We start from the raw sequence: 22162 nt of genomic DNA, 5'->3' as shown, positions 1-22162 counted from the left end.
ACACTGGGGGAGGGAGGGGAGTTGTGAAACCGAGCCCTGCCCCCCTCCCCCGGGGGAGGGGGGACCTGTCAGCTGGAGGTGGCCATGCAGCTGGGGTCAGAAAAACAACTTCATTAGCACCCCCAGAATCCCCATCTCTGCCCAGTGCCACCAAACCCCTGAGCTGGAAGTTAGCTGCCTTTAGGATGGCAAATCTCCCAGGTCGCCTAAATGAGAAAACTCCAGCTCCTCATCAGCTGGTGCTGCCATCGCCAGCCTCATCTTCCTCCTGGCTGTGCCCCAGTTTCAGGCACCAACCATATACAGTGTCGTGGTTCATCGGACAAGCCAGGCTGTTCCTTCTTCAAGAGTTTGTTAAGCTGTCCCTTCTATTTGGAATGACTTTTGCCATGATCTTCTAGCATCCTTTAAACTTCAACGGATCACCTCTTTCAAGAAGTCCTCCTTGATGCACTCCAGGCTGGGCCACTGTCCCTCCTACGTGGTCCTACAATATCATGGGCCTCTCTCTCTCAGCATTTTTCACTCTGTATCTAAGTTACTGGTTTAAGTTTTTGTCTCCTTAATTGGATTGGATGTTGCTCGAAGGCCAAGACTATCTTGTCCAGTGTGTGTGTGTGTGTGTGTGTGTGTGTGTATGTGTGTGTGTGTGTGCGCGTGCGCGCGCGCGTGCTCCCAGTCCCTAGCAGAGATGCACATAGTAAGCCCTTAATAAATGTTAATAGAATGAATCAAAGAATGAATGGTTTGGCTCTCAGTGCTATAAACCTTGGGCTTCAGTTTCTTCTTCATCTATAGAATGAGCAGGTGAATAGCACCTGCATGAAATTTGAAAAATGTAGAATAGAGAGACAATAAACAGATTAATGTATACATATGTGCTATAGTGCCTGGTGGTTCAGACAAGTTCTCTGGAGAAAAATAAGGCAGGAAGAAGAGGCTAGAGAAGAAAAAGGATTTGGAGGATGGAGGAGCTTTTTAAGAAGCGGGTTAGGGTCGAGGACCTGCTGCGGGCTGTTGGGAATGTTTCAGGGGCTAGTCTCCTCAGACTGTCATTTGCCTCTCTTGGAAAATGAGGGCAGTGGTGACCTCCTGCCTGGGAGGGTGCCGCTGTGAAATGAACACTGGCTACTTTGCAAATAAAAGAGGAAATATCTGAACCATGAAATAATGATTGTGGCCCTCTTCCTTATCCCCGTCCTGTTTTGAATATAGAACAATCATCAGTGGTCCCTAACAACTTGAAATATGAAATGCAAATGCCCCTGAAAATAGGACAATATATGTTTGAAAGAGCCAGCATCTGACCCCCTGTAAAGTGAAGTCTGCATTGTTTCTTAGCTCCTGCCCTCCAGGACTGAACCCTGGGTCATGTCCTCTCTCTCTCCTCCTCAATGTCCAGAACACACTTACTGAATCTGCGTAGTCATTGCAAGCATAGCCTTTGGAGGCTCACTGGAAACTCGAAGTCATGGGTTTGACTCCCAGCTCTACTGCTTGCTGTCTGTGTGACCTTGGGCAGTGTCTTTACCTCTCTAAACTATCCATTTAGAGTTATTCCTACTCAAAGAGATTAAATGAGTTGATGTGAGGGCACAAGAATAAGAGCTTTCGTGCAATAGCTCAGTGACCTGGTGAGGAATTTCACTTTGCTCATGAGAAAAAAAGTCATAGCTAGTGAGTGAAAGGCGGTCAGTCCAACCTCAATACTTTTGCTTCCATTGTTTCTCCACCCCTGAACCACTGTCAAGTGCACACCCAGAGTATTTCTTGACTCTTTTCACCCTCTAAAAATATTACCCAGCGTCAATTCTATCTTGTCCACGAGTGTCTGATTTAAATATATATATATATATATATATATATATATATATATATATATATATTTTATTGATTTCAGAGAGGAAGGAAGAGGGAGAGAGAGATAGAAACATCAATGATGAGAGAGAATCATTGATCAGCTGCCTGCTGCATGCCCCACACTGGGGATGGAGCCTGCAACACAGGCATATGCCCCGACTGAGAATCAAGCTGTGACCTCGTAGTTCATAGGTTGATGCTCAGCCACTAAGCCACACCAGCCAGCTCTGATTTTTTTTAAATTGACTTTATTTTTGAATAGTTAATATATCCAGGTGGCTCAGAGTTCAAGAGTACAAAGTGTATACTAGAACCAATAAGTCTCCCTCCCTCCTCTGTCATCCAGCTACAGAGTTCTGCTCCACTGGGACTGCTGCAGCGGAGATCGCTGTGTGCCCTTCCTGACTCAGACCCCGCTTGTTTGCGCTGGTGAATTCCCACACATGTTTGTGCTCTTGTTCTATGCAAATAGTAAAATACACTAGAAGCTATTGTACACTCTGTCCCACCTCCACTTACCAACTTGTTCCCTATAGGGAGTTCCTTCATTCTTTTAAAGAAAACATCTTTATTGAATTATAATTAATATAGCATACATTCATCATTTCAAATGTACAATTCAGTGATTTGTAATATATTCACAGAGTTGTGCAGGATACCCAACCACCATCTCTCCTTGCTGTGCTTTATTTTTCTTATAATACTCATCATCCTTGGACGTAAGATGCTAGTTGATTCTCACAATGACTCACTGAGGTAAATACTAGTATTATTCCCATTTGACAGATGAGGAAACTGAGGTCAGAGAGGTGCAATATCACTCAGTTGATATATGGTAGTGCCAGGGTTTGAGCTCTAGTCTGACTCCAAAGATGCATTATTTAGCATCACCTCTTGTGATCAGCTTTATTCCTCATGACAATGAATGAATGAATGAATGAATGAATGAATAGACAAAATGTTTGCCACCTCAAATACTGGTAAGGCAGTGTTTTAGGATAAAGTTTGTAATTGTATAAATATTCTTTGATGCTAACATATGGAAGTGGTTACCCAGGGGTATACATTTGCCAAAACTTATCAAGCTGAATACTTATAATGGTGTGTTTTGTTTATAAAAGCATTCCAGAGTCAAGTTGTTAGGAACTTTGGGAACATGTACAAGGATTTATATTGTAGCATTACTTTAATAGGAAAAAAAATGGGCGGCGGGGGGCGTTGGCTGTTAACAGGAGAACGTTTCCGCTATCTATGGTCCCTGGCCATCACAATGACAAACTTGTGGGAAAAGATACAGCTGACGCTGGGGATGACCCTCTCATGTCCCCAGGACCTGCATGTCTCTTCCTGGAGGCCGACTTCCCGCCCCCTCCGTTTTCAAAGTCCTCTGAACTGCCGGAAACCCGCCAGGAATGAGCCAGGGCGGTTCCTGCCGGCGAGGAACTTTGCATGGCCTTTGCGTAGCCCGGGTCCTGTGGGGCGGAAACCGAAGGGCCTGGGAGGCTGGGGAATGGCGAGGGGGAGGGGCCGGCTAGAAGGACGGGATTGGAATGGTGGGGAAACGACCCGGCTGCTGGGGGAAGGGGCGACTAGAATCCTGCCCGAGCGGGGCTAGAATCTGGGATCCCTGGAGAACAGAGCTGGAATCTTCACATGAGCTGGATCAGAATCCTGAGGGGCGGATTCAAACCCCTTGGAGCAAGGCGGGGATCAGTTAGGAGCGGGTCTAGAATTCTGGGGTTAGGGTTATAAATCTTTTTCTTTATATTTTTATTGATTTCCTAGAGGAAGGGAGAGGGAGAGGGAGAAATAGAAACTTCAATGATGAAATGCCTACCTGGTTTGGCTCAGTGGATAGGGCCTCGGCCTGGGGACTGAAGGGTCCCGGGTTTGATTTTGGTCAAGGGCACATGCCGGGGTTGCGGGCTCGATCCCCAGTCGGGGCGTGCAGGAGGCAGCCGATCAATGATTCTCTCTCATCATTGATGTTTTTATCTCTCTCCTCTCGGAAATCAACACATATATGTAAAACACCAATGCGAGAGTATCTCCAATGGGCTGCCTGCTACCTCCCCCCCCTACCACCGGGCATGTGTCCTGACCAGGAATCGATCCGTGACCCCCTGTTTTATCGGTTGACACGCAACCACTGAACCACACCGGCTGGACTCTCTTTTTTTAAAATTTTCCTTCAAGTGAGATTCAAAATCATTTGGGGCAGAGTTAGGGTTTTGGGAGGCGGAGACGGAGGTGGGTGTTGGGGTTTTTTTTGGGGGGGGGTTAAAATCCTGGTGGTGGGTTGAAAACCTTTGGGGACAAGGTTAGGGTGTCGGGAGGCGGAAATAGAACTCATTAGGAGCGGTGTTAGGATCTTTGGGAGAGGGTGGCGGGCTCAGGATCTTTGGGGGGAGGTTAAAATTCCTGGGGGCGGGGTTATTATCCATCAGGGACTAGGACAGAATCCTTGGGGGTAGGGCTAGAAACCTCGGGTGGGCGGTGTTCACAAATCCGTAGGCGGCCCGATCAGGACCCCGGAGGTGGGGGTGGAGATTAGCATCCCGGGGGCGGGGTTAGAACCTTTCGGGGCGGGGTTAGAGCATTCGGGGCGGGGTTAGCATCGCTCCCGGCGCGGCTGAGTCGCCCAGATGGCCTGTGGGCGCCACCGTGTCCCTAGTTCTCGCCCCGGCGGGCCGCCCCAGCCTAGAGGCTAGCGGAGGGGGACCCCGACAGTTCAGCTCGAGGGGAGCTTTGAAAGGCCCGCGCACGGAAGCCCCTCGGAGGGCCGCCCCAGCCTCTTCTTCACAGTCAGGACCCCGGAGGCTGCTGAGCTGGGGGGGCGCTCGAGCAGTGAGGATCCGGGCCGCCCGCAGGAGGAGGAGCGGGCGCCCAGGTGAGCGCCGCGGCCGGAGGCGGGGCGGGGAGGCGGGGCACGCCGCCAGGGAGGTGGGCCTGAGGGTCTCGGGGCTGCGGAGGGAGCCGGGTGGTGGGCAGGGCAGGCTGCGGTGCGGCGGGAGGGAAGGGGCCGTCTGGGGGGCTGCGGACGGGCCGTGGGATGAGGACAGACCCGGGAGCGGGTACCCAGGTGAGGGGCGGAATGGCTCAGCTGCCACCCCGGGAAAGTTGGAGCGGAGGGGGCTCCGGCCGCCCAGTGCCTTTATGCCGGAGCTGCCACTGCTCTTGGCCGTCCAGGTTCCCCTTCTGCAAAAGAAAAACATTAAAAAACGAGAAGGAAGGCATGGGCTTAACGAAGCCCGGGCGGGGGGAGCCCTTACGGTTCCTAGTGGGGGTGGGTGACGGGTCACGGCGGGTTGGCAGCGGTCGTGGGGAAGGGGACTGCTGGTCAGAGGCGTGACGTGCCAGCCACACCCAGGCGGGCTGCAGCTGGGAGCGCTCACTGCGCCCTCCCCCTCCTCCCCCTCCTCCCCCTCCTCCCCCTCCTCCCCCTCCTCCCCCTCCTCCGTCGGGCCCTGATCCCTCCCAGGTCTTGGCCAAACTCCAAAACCTCATGGACTGACCGCAAGGTGTGTGCCTCTTCACTTTCCTCCTTGATGGAAGTGACAGGGGCAGGCCACTCTCATCTCCGAATCCGTGTCTTCATCTGTCCAATGGGGCTATTCGTTCTTTCTCCCGAGGCTGCAGTGAGCTGGCGTGTGCCCACCTGCAGGTGAACACAGTTTAGTGCCCTGGTTAAGGGAGGGGCGAAGGGCGCCACCTGCCCGCGGGACTTGGGGCCGGGATTTGGCCTTCCCGTGCCTCAGTTTCCAGAACTATAGGATGGGGTCATAATAATAATGGCTCCCTACCAGGGCTGCATTGTTGTTGTTTTAAAATAGGTTTTTATTGATTTGAGAGAGGGAGAGGAAGGGAGAGGGAGAGAAACATCAGTTGGCTGCTTCCTGCAAGTCCCCCACCGGGGATCCAGCCTGCAACACAGCCATGGGCTCTGACTGGGGATCAGGCGCCCACCTCTGGGTGGATGGGACGAGGCTCAACCAACTGAGCCACACCAGCTGGGGCTCACAGGGCTGTTTTGAAGATTAGATGAGTTACTGAAGGAAAGCTCTTAAAGCACTGCCTGACAGGTATACTATGTGCTTGAAACATGTTAATTACTGTCATAGCTCTTACGGCCTAGCCCAGTGGTTCTCAATGTTAGCGGTATATCAGAATCACCTGGAAGGCTTGTCAAGACAGATTTCTGGGTCCTGACCCCAGAGTTTCTGATTCAGTAGCTGTGGAGCAGGAACCCCCGAGAATTTGCATTTCTAGTAAGTTCCTGGGGAAGCTGCTGCTGCTGGTCCAGGGACTACGCTTTGAGAACCACAGAGAGGCCTCCATAAATATCAGTTCCCTATCTCATGGCTTTCTCCTCACTGATCATGTGTGGGGGCTGGGAGGGGAGAATACAGAAAAAGTGGAAAGAATCATATATTGAATATCCCAGGGATCCACCACCTAGAATTAACAAATGTTAGCATTTTGTCATGTTTGTTTCAGATTTTTTAAAAAATGTTTGAGCCCTAGCTGGTTTTGCTCAGTGGATAGAGCGTCGGCCTGCGGACTGAAGGGTCCCAGGTTTGATTCCGGTCAGGGGCACATGCCTGGGTTGCTGGCTGGGTCCCCAGTGGGGGGCGTGCAGGAGGCAGCCGATCAGTGATTCTCTCTCATCATTGATGTTTCTATCTCTCTCCCTCTCCCTTCCTCTCTGAAATCAATAAAAATATCTTTTTAAAAATGTTTGAAAATAAGAAATAAAATGGAAGCCTCCTCACCTTGCATCCCCTTGGTTCTGTTTCTCTCCCTCCCTCGAGGACTGTCATGAATTACAGTCCTTCCAGCCTATGCCTTTATAAATGTATTGCATGAACATGGATGCATAAACAATACATAGAATTGTTTTGTGTAGTTTAAAGATCTACATAAATGCTATCTAACTGTGAGATTCTTCTGCAATTCCCCCTGCCTCACTTCTTATCATTAAGTTATCAGGATCTAGCCAGGATGAGAAAGAGAGGTCTAGTTCAGTCCTTTTTTTTTTCTTCCCATGCTTGTCTCCAAGACCTGAAACTGAGAGCCACCAGTCAGTCAGTCAGTCAGTCACGGTTCACTGGGACTGCTGTAGCACTGGAATGGAACCCGTTAGCCATGGTTCAGTCTTTCTAAGTGGAGGGTTCCCCGGGTGACCACCCTCCCTTATTTCTCATTCCCTGCTGAGGAACATTCAGGTTGTTTCAGGTGTTCACTGCAACAAACAGTACCGCTGGGACCATCCTGGATGTGTAGCCTTGGGCTCATGGGCAGGTGTTTCTTAGGGAAAATGCCAAGACACTGGATAGCTCTCCAGAAGGCACACCTCTGGCCCTCTTCTTTTGTGGGAGAGGAGGGTTAAGGCCTGGAAGGGTCACCCAGGGAGTCTGGGGCAGAGGAGAGAGAAGAATCTAGCTCTGCTGACCTCCCAGCTCTCTCTAGATCCAGGGCCACTGTCCCAAGTCCCCTGTTCTCAGCTGCAGGAGAGCGAATATCTTCATCTGCCTCTTTCATTGTTCTGACACTTAGTAGACTATGGATGCATACAGTTTTTAAAAATTTGGAAAATAAGCATTTTAGTTTATTTTTGTATAGTCTTCTTTTCTGTGCACTTTTTATTTAACATAATTAGTAAAATGCTGCTTATACAATTTTTATCCTACTTATTCACTTAGCATTGCATTCTAAGCATTTTTCCATGTCATTAAAATATCCTTGAATTTTTAAAGGCTGCATAATATTCCATGGTTTGGATGTACCATATTTTGTTTAACTATTCTAGCAAAGCACTTTTATGTAGTAATATTTTTAGGCAAATTTTACATAACATTCTAAAAATCATTTTAGAGTGACTAAAACAGTGGCATTTAGTACATTCACAATATTGTGCAACCACTATCTTTATGGAGTTCCAGAACATTTTCATCCCCACAAAAGGAAACACCATTCCCATTGAGCAGTTATTCCCATGCCTTCCATGCCCAGCTATTGGCAACCACCAACCTTCTTCTGGTATCTCTGGGTTACTTTCTCTTGGACGCTGCACATAAATGGAATTATACAATATGCGACCTTTGGTGTCTGGCTTCTTTCACTTAGTAGAATATTCCAAAGTTCAACCACATTGTAGCATGTATCAGTATTTCATTCCACTTTATGGTTGAATAATACTTCATTGTATGTGTATACCACATTTTGTTTATCCATTCATCTGCAGATGGAAATTTGCATGTTTTCACCTTCTGGCTAGTGGGAAAATGCTGTGAGCACTTGTTTTCAGTTCTCAGGGGTAGACACCTAGGCCTGGAATTGCTGAGTCATGTAGTAATTCCATGTTTAACTTTCTGAGGAATCGCCAAGTTGTTTTCCACCATTTTACAGTCCCATCAGCAATGTACAAGAGTTCCAACTTCTCCACATCCTCACCAACACGCACTGTTTTCCTTTTTAAAATATCATTATTATTATTTTAGAGAGAGGGAAGGAGAGGGAGAGAGAGATAGAAACATCAATAATGAGAGAGTCATCCCCTACTGGGGATCAAGCTCACAACCCGGACATGTGCCTTGACCAGGAATCAAACTACAACCTCCTGGTTCATAGGTCGGCACTCAGCCACTGAGCCACACCAGCCAGGCAAAAACTATCTCGATTATTATAGGCATCCGAGTGACAGAATGGCAGAGACGCATGCAGACCGAGGCCTTAGTCCCAGGACTGCTGAGTCTTCCTTACCCCAGAGATAGGGGAGAAAGTTAGTTGCATTCAGGGGACTGACCAGGGCTTGGACTTTAAACTCTTCTAGAAATCGAGTCCCACCAGGGCACAGACATGCTGTCTCCTGAACTACTGTATCTGTAACACCTGACACCTGGCATATAGTAGGGCCTCAAAAATATGGAACATAGGAGTGTTGAAGCACCTCTCCCCTTCCTTGGCTGGGATGTTTCAGCACATAGGTATGTTTTAGTTGGTCCTACACAATGCTTCTTTTTAATTAGTTGCTAACATTTGAAGTTGAAACAGCCCACATAAATCTGGATTTCTGTCTTCTCTGAAAACCTGGGAGAGTTAGCAGTCCTGGGACTATGGCCTCTGTCTCCATGCTTCTCTGCCATTCTCTCGTGGCAGCACTGGTGAAGCTGAGTAGGGGCTGCCCTGTGCACTGCCCTGAGCTGTCCAGTTTGCACCACCCTTGCCTGGAATACTTTCCTCATGTGGCCCTGTGGGCTCCTACAGCCATTTGAATTTTCAAGCTCTGCCCTCCAATCATGCCAGGGCTTCCCCCCACTTTTTTTTTTTTTTAAATACTTTTTTATTGATTTCAGAGAGGAAGGGAGAGGGAGAGATAGAAACATCAATGATGAAAGAGAATCATTGATCGGCTGCCTCCTGCACGCCCCCCACTGGGGATCGAGCCCACAACCTGGGCATGTGCCCTTGACTGGAATCGAACCCGGGACCCTTGAGTCCGCAGGTCGACGCTCTATCCACTGAGCCAAACCAGCCAGGGCAGGGCTTCCCTTTTTATAGAAAAGGATGTCAGGCCCAGAGAGGATAAGTTTCCCAAAGCCACACAGCTAGTAAGTGGTACAATCTCTCTTAGCCATCTTTCTCAACAAACCCCCACAGCACTTTGATCTTCACCCCATTTCTACAAAGTTCTTTACCCCAGGAGTGGAAGTTTCAGTGTTCTTTCAGAGGCATGGGTATTGATGCAGGAGAAACCCTTGCTTGGATGTAAAATGTGCCTTTGTTCTTGGCCAGTGTCCATGGCCACTCATGCTGCACCCTCAGGATGCCTCTTGCATCCCTAATTCTGCCCTAAGACATCTGCCTGAGCTCCCACCAGCACCCTGAAATCCTTGGGCCCGGGAGACTTAGGTGCAGCCAAGAGAACAGGAGAGAGACCCTCCCTCATCACTACCAGAAAAAAGAACAATAGAGCACAGAAGACTTGAGTTTGATGCCTACGTTGCCTCATACGAGTTGTGATGCATCAGACAAATTCCTTCCCTCTCTGAATCTCAGTTTTCTCACCTGCCAAGTGGGAATACACGGGTACTACCTCACAGTTCTTGCAGTACAATTCTTGATGTTAACACACAAAAACCATACTCCATATTTCCCAAGGCTATAGATGCCTGAGCTTGAGTTTCCCCAGAAGCAGACCCTAGAAAAGACTTCAAATGCAGTTACTAGTTAACTTGGGAACTGACACTAGAAAACCCTAGTAGGAGAGTGGGGAGGCGCCCGCGTGCGAGAGAGAGAGAGAGAGAGAGAGAGAGAGAGAGAGAGAGAGAGAGAGAGAAGGCAGCCTGTAGAGGTCTGTATCAGGAGTCACCCTGCAGGCAGGGAGCTCAGTTCCACTAGGAGCTCTGGGCGGCCATGAACACCCTCTCGAGGTGAGGGAACAGCTCCTGGTTGAGGGCTCCTCCTGGGGCTGGGGGTGATATTTCTCTCGCATTTCAGCTTGCCAAGCTCATGGGCAGAGCAGGTTCCAGTGGCCATGGAGAAATCACCTGGGCAAAGAGATGCAGGCACTGGCAGTTGGAAATCCAGCGAGAGAGGCCTGAAATGGTAAAGGGCAGAGTGAGGGGTGGGCCACCGGCAGCGTCTGCTTCTATAGACGGGGATGTAAGTGCAGAGTTAGAGGCTGCCTGGAGGGGGAAGGGGTGCCCGTGGGGGGCGCTTACAGGGAGGATTCCAAGGGAGCCTTAGATTTATCTGTAATGTTTTCATTTTTAACAAGGATGATGTACTGTTTTACCTGGTGATGAAAACTCATTTTGAAAACCATGTACACTCTCCAAACAATAAAAGAAACAGAGGCTTTATTACTTTCCAACTATTAAAAAGTAACTAAAGCCCGGCCAGCATTGCTCAGTGGTTGAGCGTCAACCTATAAACCAGAGGTCACGGTTCGATTCCCGGTCAGGGCACATGCCTGGGTTGCAGGCTCGATCCATGGTGTGGGGTGTGCAGGAAGCAGCCAATCGATGATTCTCTCTCACCATTGATATTTCTATCTCCCTCTCCTTTCCTCTCTGAAATCAATAAAAATATGGGGGGGGGGGGGGCGGGGGTAGTAACTGTAAAAGGTCGGAGCATGAGTTATTGCGGCTTTGAGGGTTCCATTTGTGGAGGACAGATTTGGGGGCAGCTGACCTTGGAGCATGGTGGGAGGTTGCCTGAAGGGGTTGCCTCCACTCAGATTCAGTCAGGGAAAGCCTTTGTTCCTCTCTCTCGGAACTGTTCTCAGTTTAAACACACACTCATAACTATTGCTTAGGCAGGGAAGACTGGGGCACCCAGGAAGCTAAGAGGAGACTTCATTCAATTATTCAAGAATTTATTGAGCACATTAGAGAACCAAGATGGCGGCATAGGTTAACGCCGGAGTTTGCTGCTTTGAACAACTACTTCAAAAGTGAAACCAAAAAACGGAAGGGACATCACCCAGAACCACAGGAACGCTGGCTGAGTGGAAGTCCTACAACTAGGAGGAAAGAGAAACGCATACGGACACTCAGAGGAGGCGCAGTGCTGAAGTCAAATTCTGAGGTGCGGAGTGCGCGGAGCGGGCTGGCGGCGGAGGGCGCGGTTGGCGTTTTCAATCGGGAGGGAGTCGCAGACTCTGAGCTCCAGATCCGGGCGAGTCTTTAGGGACCCAGACTCAAACGGGAGAAGCGGGACTGTCTGGCTTCGGTCAGAGCGAATGCAGCTTTCTCTCTGAGCTTTGCAGCGGGTGCTGGGACTCAGAGAGGCAGAGCCGCTGGGGACAGGACTGAGAGCCGCCATAACTGCTCTCTCCAGCCCACCCTGTTGATCCTGTTCGACCCACCCCGCCCAAGCCCTGCACACAGGCATTTGCCGGATAGCCTCAGGCAAAGGCTAGATTAGCACCTCCCTAGAGGACAGAAGTTCTCTCACTGCTGACACAGCTGATTCTCATAGCCACTTGGCCTGCAGGTCAAACCCTCCCTGGAATTAGCTACAACAATCAAGATTTAACTATAAGACTGCGAACAAAGACCACTAGGGGGTGCACCAAGGAAGCATAACAAAATGCGGAGACAAAGAAACAGGACAAAATTGTCAATGGAAGATATAGAGTTCAGAACCACACTTTTAAGGTCTCTCAAGAACTGTTTAGAAGCCGCCGATAAACTTAATGAGATCTACAAGAAAACTAATGAGACCCTCAATCTTATATTGGGGAACCAACTAGAAATTAAGCATACACGGACTGAAATAACGAATATTATACAGACTCCCGACAGCAGACCAGAGGAGCGCAAGAATCAAGTCAATGATTTGAAATGCGAGGAAGCAAAAAACACCCAACCGGAAAAGCAAAATGAAAAAAGAATCCAAAAATGCGAGGATAGTGTAAGAAGCCTCTGGGACAGCTTCAAGCGTACCAACATCAGAATTATAGGGGTGCCAGAAGATGAGAGAGAGCAAGATATTGAAAACCTATTTGAAGAAATAATGACAGAAAACTTCCCCCACCTGGTGAAAGAAATGGACTTACAGGTCCAAGAAGCGCGGAGAACCCCAAACAAAAGGAATCCAAAGAGGACCACACCAAGACACATCATAATTAAAATGCCAAGAGCAAAAGACAAAGAGAGAATCTTAAAAACAGCAAGAGAAAGAAACTCAGTTACCTACACGGGAATACCCATACGACTGTCAGCTGATTTCTCAACAGAAACTTTGCAGGCCAGAAGGGAGTGGCAAGAAATATTCAAAGTGATGAATACCAAGAACCTACAACCAAGATTCCTTTATCCAGCAAAGCTATCATTCAGAATTGAAGGTCAGATAAAGAGCTTCACAGATAAGGAAAAGCTAAAGGAGTTCATCACCACCAAACCAGGATTATATGAAATGCTGAAAGGTATCCTTTAAGAAGAGGAAGAGGAAGAAAAAGGTAAAGATACAAATTATGAACAACAAATATGCATCTATCAACAAGTGAATCTAAGAATCAAGTGAATAAATAATCTGATGAACAGAATGAACTGGTGATTATAATAGAATCAGGGACATAGAAAGGGAATGGACTGACTATTCCTGGGGGGGAAAGGGGTGTGGGAGATGCGGGAAGAGACTGGACAAAAATCGTGCACCTATAGATGAGGACAGTGGGTGGGGAGTGAGGGCGGAGGGTGGGGCGGGAACTGGGAGGAGGGGAGTTATGGGGGGAAAAAAGAGGAACAAATGTAATAATCTGAACAATAAAGATTTAATTAAAAAAAAAAAAAGAATTTATTGAGCACCCACAGTGTTCTGGTAGGACTGTATCCCAGAAGGACTGGGATCTCACATTCTCTGGGGAGATGGGTGGTAGACAAATCTATGGGGTAAAATATGAGGCGTGTTAGTTACTTCAGGTCCTTTGAGAGGCAGACTCTCAGAGATATTAAATATACAAGAAACTTACTAGAAAGGATGCCTGTGGAAGAAACTAGGAGAGGCTCGGAGCGCTGTCAGATGGCAAGGTGTTTGACTCCAGGTGAAGAAGAAAGGGAAGGAAGGAAGGGAGGGAGGGAGGGAGGAAGGAGGGATGGATCTTGGACTGCAGTGCAGTTCTAAGGAAAGCTTGAGAAGCGCTGCCCAGGACCCTTAGCCAGGTCTCCTGTGGGGCCCCCTGGCCCGCCTGCCTGCCGCAGTAGCCCTGCCACACTCTGTCACTGGCTGGGAGCAGCCCAGGGCAACAGGCATGGACTTCAAAGCGCAGCAGCTGGGACCATTGGGCAACTCCGCTCTCTGCTGGCGAGATCTGAGAAGCTCATGCCGGGGTGGCCACCTGAGGTGGTGATTAAAGCCATGAGAGAGCCAGCTGGGAAGGGGCTAGAAAGCGATGGAAGCTGGGGCGGTGTTCCGTCTTAGCCAGGGTGGATGAGGGAAGCCGACGCTGAGAGAGTGGGATCTGTGAAGACACCTGGGCGAAGTGAAAAGGCTTCTGGGTGAAGACGCTCCAGAACGCAGCCAGCGCAGTGGCCCTGAGGCGAAAGCGTGGCTGGTGAGCTGAGGAGTAACAAGAGGCTAGTGTGGCTGAAATGGAAACATCCAGGGAGGCTGGTAAGAGACAGGACTGTGAGGCTGAGCCTTGCCAGCCACGGAGGGAATGTGGGCTTTTATTCCAAGTGAGACTGGAGCCCCAGGAGGTTTTGAGCAGAGAAAGGATGTGACCTGGTATATTTATATTTCTTATATTACCCTCTTATTTATTTATTTAATCCTCACCTGAGGATATTTTCCCATTGATTTTGGGTGTAAGGGAGGGTGAGGAGGGAGAAAGGGAGGGAGGGAGGGAGGGAGAGAGAGAAACACAGATGTGAGAGATACATCAATTGGTTGCCTTCCGCACGTGCCCTGACTAGGGCCAGGGATCAAACCTGCAACCCAGGTATGTGCCCTTGACTGGGAATTGAACCTGTGACCCTTCAGTTCATGGGCCCATGCTCTAACCACTCAGCAACACCAGCCAGTGTCTCAGATTTATTTTTATTTTTTAATTTATCTTTATTGTTGAAAGTATTACTGATACCCCCCCCCCCATTGACCCCCTCTACCTCACACCCTTTACCTGCCAGGCCTTCACCACACTATTGTCTGTGTCCATGGATTATGCGTATATGCATATAAATTCTTTGGTTAATCTCTTCCCACCCCTCTCCCCACTTCCCTCTGAGATTCCTCAGTCTTGGCCTGGTTTATATTCTAAAGGCTTGCTTGTTTATCTGTAAAAGGCAGAATAAGGGTTCAAACCCAAGTCTTTCTGACTTCAAATTCCATTTCCCCCCAAACTTCCCTGTCCCCTGCCTACCTTAGACATAGAACTATTCTGGGGAGGTTCACAACGGCCTTGAATACTAGAGCCGACCAGGTGACCCGGAGGAAACACTGAACATGCTAAGAATTTACTACATGTTTGAGACAAGTAGTTGCTTATTGTTTGCTATCAAAGAGATATTTAAGTTTAAAAAATAATTTGTACATATCTGTATTATGGAAAACATTTAAAGGCTAGTTATCAATACTTTTGTGCTAATTTCCAATTTGAAATAATAAAGTTCTAACTCACAAACAAAACAAAACAAAACAAAACAAAACAAAAAAGTAGTTGGAACACAGGCATCTCAGAGCTAACCCAGTGGAGTCAGGGTGCCACTTCTGCTCTTACAGCTGGAGAACGACCAAAGGCCCCAGCTTCCTCTTCAGTGTGTTGCTGTCCCTTGCTATTGTGACACTCAATAAGACAACACGCGCCCTCTCTGGGGCTGCTGCTCCCACCTGTATGATGAAGGTCTTTCCAGTCCCTTCCTGTTTGCAGCTCTTTGATCAGAAAGAAGCTGAGGGTCAGAAAAGAGGAGAGAGAAGGAAGTCGGGGGAGACCCTCAAATGTACCTTAGGGGCAACGGTCACCTGGAGGTTTGAGTGGTGCATTCAGAAGACAGCCGGGGAACATGAAGAGAGGAAGCTGTAGGACGTTGCACCCCTGGAAACTCCTCAGGGAATTGGCCCTTTGTGGGGGCCTGCTAGGCTGAGCTGTTCTCAGAAGAGAAAGTTCCTCTAACTAGACAGTCTTGAGTGCTGGGCCCCTAGCAGCCTGCCTTCCTGAGCTTCCTGTTTGGGTTCCTCATGCCGCCTTCCCCACCCTGGTGTGTATATATATATAGGGTGTCCCAAAATTCACACAAGATTTGCAATTGAATTGAATTGCAAATCTTGTGTGAATTTTGGGACACCCTATATATCCCCACCTTCCCTGCAGCCTCTGAGACTGACCCCAGTGGAGGATTAGAGGTAGGACAACTGGGTTCTCATTCTACCTGCCACTGACCACTTGGGAACTCTCTCTGCCATGGGCCTCCATTTTCCCATCTGAAAAATGGGTTCATAATTCTGGTCTTCCTGACTTCAGCTCAATATGGTAAGGCTTATAGAGGGTTGAACATAATACATTCACTCCACAAATGTATCTGAAGGGCCTAATACATGCAGGTACTTTCTAGGCATGGCTTCGGTGCCACCAGCTCTATGAGCCTCATAGTCCATGCATCCTCACCTACTCTAATGGATCTAGTACCCCCTATTTCTCTTCTACCAAAACCCACTATCAAGGAAGTCTTTGCCATAGCCATTTACACGTGGGTATAAATTGCAATCCCTTGTAAGAATTTCTTCTACACTAGGCAGGACTCTTTGAGGTTAAAGGGGACAAAAAGGCAACTCAAACGGACTCAGGCAGAAGAAAAAGGTTATTGGAAAGTCAGTGAGCACATCAGCTTCAGGGCTGGATTCAAGGGCTTGAGAATCTGTATGTCTACATTTCTTGGCTCTGCTTTGCAACTGCAAGACTCTTCCAGCCAAAAGTCAATACATCATCCTCATTGGCCAGGATTGACTCACATGCTCATCTCTGCTTCTATTACTGCAACTCTGATTGGCTAGACTTGGTCACAGACCCTATTGCCAGGGTTGAAGTCAGCTCTACCACAATCCATGAATTGAGAATGAGGGAGAAATGGTCCCCAAAGGAAAACTGGGGAGTTGTCAGAATAAGGGGAGGCAGATGCTATGCCAGAGAAAGCTACAGAGAACTTATCATCCTACATCTCACTTCATATTTGGAGAAACTGGGGCCCAGAGAGAGGTTGGGACTTGCCTGAGGTGACACAATGAGCTTGTGGCAGCAGTGGGACCAGAATCCAGGGCTCCGCGTCCCCAGCCCTCGCAGGCCTCTGCTTGAACCTCAAAGCTCCCATAAGACCATCTGCTGCCCACTGCACAGGATGCTCAGGCAGGGCCCTGCTCTCCGCCCCTTGGGAGCGCAGGAGGAATCTCCGAGCCCATGCAGCCAGCATGGTGGCGTGGGAAGCAAGCTGACCTTTCTCATTTCCCTCCCATGCGGCCCCAGCAGGAGCTGAGGGTGTGAAGAGGGGGTTTCAGGTTCCAGGAGTTCAGCAGTGACTTGAGGAAGTGTCTTCGCCAGAGGTCAGCAGTTCTAAGCTCGACTGGGGCCGAGGGGGTCACTTCTGCTCTTTCAGCCTGGTTTTGAACCGCACTAGTCAAGAACATGGTTTTAAAAGCTTTTCACATCCCTGTCACACGGGATCTCAGGCCAAGCCCGAGAAGCAAGTGCCTTCTATTTTATAGGGAAGAAAATGAGGCTTAGAGAGGGGAAGTGACTTACCTAAGGTCACATAGCCAGTCAATGTCAGAACCGGGATCCAAATCCCAGTTCTGACCCCAAGTTTGGTCCTCGTTCCATCACATTGGTGGGTCTCCGATTCTAGTGCTAAGCATTTCCTGAAGAATTGTTAGAAATGCAGATTGCAGGCCCTCGTCCCCAGAGACAGGTTCATTCCCTCCAGTGTCGTCTAGGAAAACTCAAGAATCAGTGAGGACTGTTGGGTGTAAGTGGCAGAAATCCTACTCAAACTGGCTTAGGCAAAGTTGAACATTTATTTGCTTATGAACTGGAAAAATCCCGAAGTTGGGAAACTTCAGGCATAGCTGGATCCAGTGTTCAAACATGATCAGGAATCAATTTACCCCTCTTGCTCAGTTCTCTGTCCCCTGTGGCGGCTTCACTCTAAGGCAGCCCCTTCCTTCATGATTCAGGATGGCTCCCAAGAGCTCCGGGTTTCGCCCTAACTGGTTTGGCTCAGTGGATAGAGCGTCGGCCTGTGGACTGAAAGGTCCCAGGTTCGATTCCGGTCAAGGGCATGTACCTGGGTTGTGGGCACATCCCCAGTGGGGGTTGTGCAGGAGGCAGCTGATCGATGTTTCTCTCTCATCGATGTTTCTAACTCTCTATTCCTCTCCCTTCCTCTCTGTAGAAAATCAATAAAATATATTAAAAAAAAAAAAAAGTTCCAGGTTTCTACATCTACATCAACAACCCATATAGAAAAAGAGTGCCTTTCCCATAATTTTTCCAGCAAAATCCCAAGGCAGATTCTGATAGCACCAGCTCGGATCATATCCAGGGCAACAACCGAACGAACCACTGTTGGTTGCCAGGGAGACATGGAATTCTCTTCCTGGCCAGACCTGCATCAAGTCAGTCCCTGAATTTGAAGGTGGAGTTAGGCCTTGAGGCCTTACGCACTGAGTGGGAGCGGGCTGGTTTTCCGGGGAAGATCCTGGTGCGGTTATCAGAGGAGGACACAAGTGCCACAGGTGTTCCCTGTACAAGTGCTTCCCAGCTGGAAGGAGCACACGAATCACCAGGGCCTGGTGAAAACACGCATTCTGATTTGGGGGTGGGGCCCGAGATTCTGTATTTCTAAATGCTGCCGGTCCTCACACTGGCCACGCTGGGAGCAGCGGGGCACTCTGCCACATTTCTAAATTCACTTCAAGCGACCCTGTCACAGAGCTTTTGCTGTCCCCATCCTGCAGAGAGGTCCTGGACTATGTAAACCTCTTTCCTCATCCCCTCCCATCCTCGCCCCCTCCCATTGTCCTGAACGCACCAAACGTCAGCACCATCTATTTGGGAACCACTCATCAACATATCATAGACTCTGCTCCCATTTCACAGCTGAAGAAACTGTCCACTGTGACCTTTACAGGAGGACACACATAATAAATTTGATTTTAAACTAGAGGCCTGGTGCACGAAATTCATGCACAGGTGGGGTCCCTAGGCCTGGCTGGTGATCAGGGCCTATCGGGGCCAGGCCGGCCAGGACCTGCTGGGTGGGGAAAGGGACAGGAGGGAGGGACCATGGGAGGTTGGCTGGCCGTGAGAGGTTCGATGTGGGAGCACACTGACCACCAGGGAGCAGCTCCTGCATTGAGCGTCTGCCCCCTGGTGGTCAGTGCATATCATAGTGACTGGTCAACTGGTCGTTCCGGTTGTTCCAGTCATTCCAGTCGTCAGTCATAATGGTGGCTTAGGCTTTTATATATATAGATTAGTGCTCAAAAAATATTTCTGTCAACAAATTGCCATGCTTCCTGGAATTTTATGGTGACAATGTACAAGTTCCCTTTTTATGTTGGCTATTAGGAAGCTCAGAGATAAATCCAGTACACAGTGGCAGTAGCGGTCATACTCTAGGCTTCTGGTTCAGTAATCTTTCCTTTCTAAATGCTGTACCATAACCTTTTGTGAGTCTTGAAGTGCTCTGTATGTGGTTTAATGTTATAAGTGCCCTCAAATCCTTTTTGGAAGTCAGTGCTTCTTTGGAACATTCTTGACTTTCCCCAAATCTTTATTAAAATCCTCCACAGTCTTCAAAACCCAATTCGCCATTATCCTGCTGCTCAATTATTATAAACAAGTTGTTTTTTCTATATATACTAACATACACAGTACGGGGATATAAATACATTTGACAAAAATGACTTGATAATATATATATGTTTTGCAGGTTGCTTTTTTCTCTCATTACGTATCTTAGCAATTTTTGTATGGCTCTGACTGTCTGTGCCAATCCCTGCCAGCTTCTTTGCACATGGCTTTGGAATGTAATTCTCTATGTCCAGTCTTCCCTTCTCAACTCCGTCCCTAGATCAGGACCCACGTCTTGACATCTGTGTTGGACTGACTACATAGAGCACAGGCTCTGGGCATGCGTTTATTCACTAACTGTGCATTATGCTCCTACCATGTGCTAGGGGGGCACTGAGCTCAGCACTGAGGGACACAGACATGAGCAAGATCGGCATCTGCTATGCGCAAGGATGGGTACGTACTGTATTTGTACCGCTGAGTACAGTAGCTTTAGCTACAGACAGCGTTTGAACTCCTGAAACATGGCGAGTCCTCACTGAGTTGTGCTGTACATGTAAAATACACAGTGGGATGGGAAGACTTAACATGAAAAAAAGTAAAATAAAGTACCCAACTGATCATTTTTATATTGGTCAGCTGTTAATATGAATTTTGACATTTTGGGAAAAATAAATATGTCTAAAAATCAATCCACTTGTTTATTTTTACTTTGAAAAATATGGCTGGAGAAAATTTTAAATTATATACATGGCTCACATTACATTTCTAGGTCCAGCAGTCATGAAAATGAGCATTTCTGAGGCCACTCCACCCTGCGCAGTGGACTGGTTCTCTTGGTTTAAGGGGACAATCACATTTTATGCAAACTGGACTCCTGCTGGTATATCACTTTTTTTAAATCACACTTTATTGTGCAAAAAATGAGTTAGTGGGAATTCTTTATTTTAAAAAGTTAAATTCTTAAATGTTGCGGTATCTCTAAGCTTATGGGCCAAAGGAATGGCAATCTGTGCTTGCTTTTGCTCCAGGGCAGGGCCATTATTCAAGTTAACAGAGATGGTTATGGTTAAGGTTTCTGAGCACCTACTGTGTGCCAGACACCTTTACACTTACAACTCACTCGGTGCTCACCAGCATCCTCTGAGGTGAAACCCCACCATCCTTTCTCAGAGATGGCCTTGGATCATGCATGAACCGGGGGGGGGGGGGGGGGGGGGGGGGGGGGGGGGTTCAGAGGCCCATCCCTCGACCCTGTGGCCGTCTTTATGTAAATTGTGATGTAAATGATGCTTAATAGGTGCTCAGAGATGTGGAAGGAGCTGCCCTACGTTACACAGCAGCGGTCTTCCCAGGACACCCTCATTAATCAGAATATATAAAATGCAATATAATGCTCTGCCATATAAAACCACACAATATGCTTGTCTTAGCTCCCAGAACTGTGATACTTACCACAAATCAAAGAGGTGTTGGTTTCTGTGTTAAATGAATACAAGCACAGTGGAAAGCAGTGAGCCTGAGTTCCTTACTTTAGTCACAAAAGGCAACTGAAACACAAACCCCTTAAGTCCCGAGGTGGTAAATTGTTCCCAATTCCCACCAGGACAGACAAAACAGCATCCTTGTGAATAAAAAGAATTCTTTTCAAATAACTCCCCTAAGCCTAAGAATTTGGACCCCACACCCCCTTAAACCACTAACACATGTTTATTTTAACAAGTAGAACTGAGTTCTGTTTTAGGAGAAAATTTCAATTGTGCACAGATGAGGAAAACAATGACCTCCTTATGTGGCTGCTCACAGCCTGTCTCCTCAGCAAATACCTGTGTGCATTTTGAGAAAAGAAGTGAAATATTTCTGCCACTTTTGCAACGGGACTTGACTCTGATCAGGTGAATGTGTCTTCTTTAAGTGTCTTTAAATTAATTAATTAATCCGTCAGCACAGTCTGTCAGCTCTCCCTCCAAAATGGCCCTGAATCTGCTTGCTTCTTATCTCCGCAGTAGCCACCACCGTGGGCCGGGCCACCATGCTCTCAGGCCTGGACAGTTGCAGTGGACAGTGTTCCCTGCCCTGATCCTACAGTCCATCCTCAATCCAGAAGCCAGTGGGATCATTTAAATTGAATCCTATCACTGTCCTGCCTAAACCTTTCCATGGTTTCCCATCACCCTTAGAGTCTAATCCAAATTAATTCCTCACTGGCTGTTCAGGATGTGGCAACCTCATCGCATACCATCCTTTCTCCTACCTGTGATCTCCGGCCACACCGGCTGCCTTTCAAGTGCCTCATTCTCTCCAAGCACATTCCAACCTCAGGACCTTTGCACTTGCTGCTCCCGCTGCCTGGAACACTGTTTCCTCACAGTGTTTCATGACAGGCTCCTTTGTGTTGTTCAGGCCCCAGGTCCAATATCACCTCCTCCGAAAGGCCTCCCCCAACCGCCCTATCTAAAGAGGCCCCATAGAGCCCCATGTGGCTCCGCTGGTTGTGCAGTGTCTCATGCACTGACATGTTGCTGGTTCTATTCCTGGCCAGGGCACATGCCCAGGTTGCAGGCTCTATCCCCTGTAGGGGTCGTGCAGGAGGCAACTAATTGATGTTCCACTCTCAGGTCGATTTTTCTCTCTCCCTCCTTCCCTTTCCCTTCCTCTCTCTAAAAATCTATTTAAAAAATCTTTAAAAAATAATAAAGCCCGGCTGGTGTGGCTCAGTGGTTGAGTGTCGACCTATGAACCAGGAGGTCACGGTTCGATTCCTGGTTAGGACACATGCCTAAGTTGTGGCCTCAATCCCCAACTTGGGGAAAGCATGGGGCATGCAGGAGGCAGCTGATCAATGATTCTCTCTCATCATTGATGTTTCTATCTCTCTCCCCCTCTCCCTTCCTCTCTGAAATCAGTAAAAATATTTTTTAAATACATACATAAATAAAATAAAGAGGCCCCCACAGAGAAGTTCCCTGTCATATCCTCTTTTATTGTCCTCACACTTTTCAGTAAAATCTA

At 48.2% G+C, this 22162-nt stretch overlaps 1 protein-coding gene across 5 annotated transcripts in view; it reads left to right on the top strand.

Moving 5' to 3' along the window:
- The first annotated feature begins 4482 nt into the window (after positions 1-4482).
- The window catches only part of HCK (HCK proto-oncogene, Src family tyrosine kinase), a 38543-nt gene continuing 20863 nt past the window's right edge, over positions 4483-22162 (top strand). For 2 of the 5 annotated variants that reach the window (XM_036323777.1, XM_036323776.1), the window contains exons 1-2: positions 4484-4750; positions 10360-10467. In XM_036323777.1, coding sequence (XP_036179670.1) covers positions 10397-10467 — 71 coding nt within the window. In that variant the 5' untranslated portion in view covers positions 4484-4750; positions 10360-10396. Of the gene's footprint in view, positions 4751-10359; positions 10468-22162 lie in introns of all 5 variants that reach the window. The other 3 variants (XM_036323778.1, XM_036323779.1, XM_036323780.1) reach the window with 3 other exon arrangements.

This window comes from Myotis myotis, unplaced genomic scaffold (assembly GCF_014108235.1).
Source record: "Myotis myotis isolate mMyoMyo1 unplaced genomic scaffold, mMyoMyo1.p scaffold_m19_p_9, whole genome shotgun sequence".
In the NCBI taxonomy this organism is placed as follows: domain Eukaryota; kingdom Metazoa; phylum Chordata; class Mammalia; order Chiroptera; family Vespertilionidae; genus Myotis; species Myotis myotis.
This window is presented reverse-complemented; position numbering and strand designations above follow the sequence as displayed.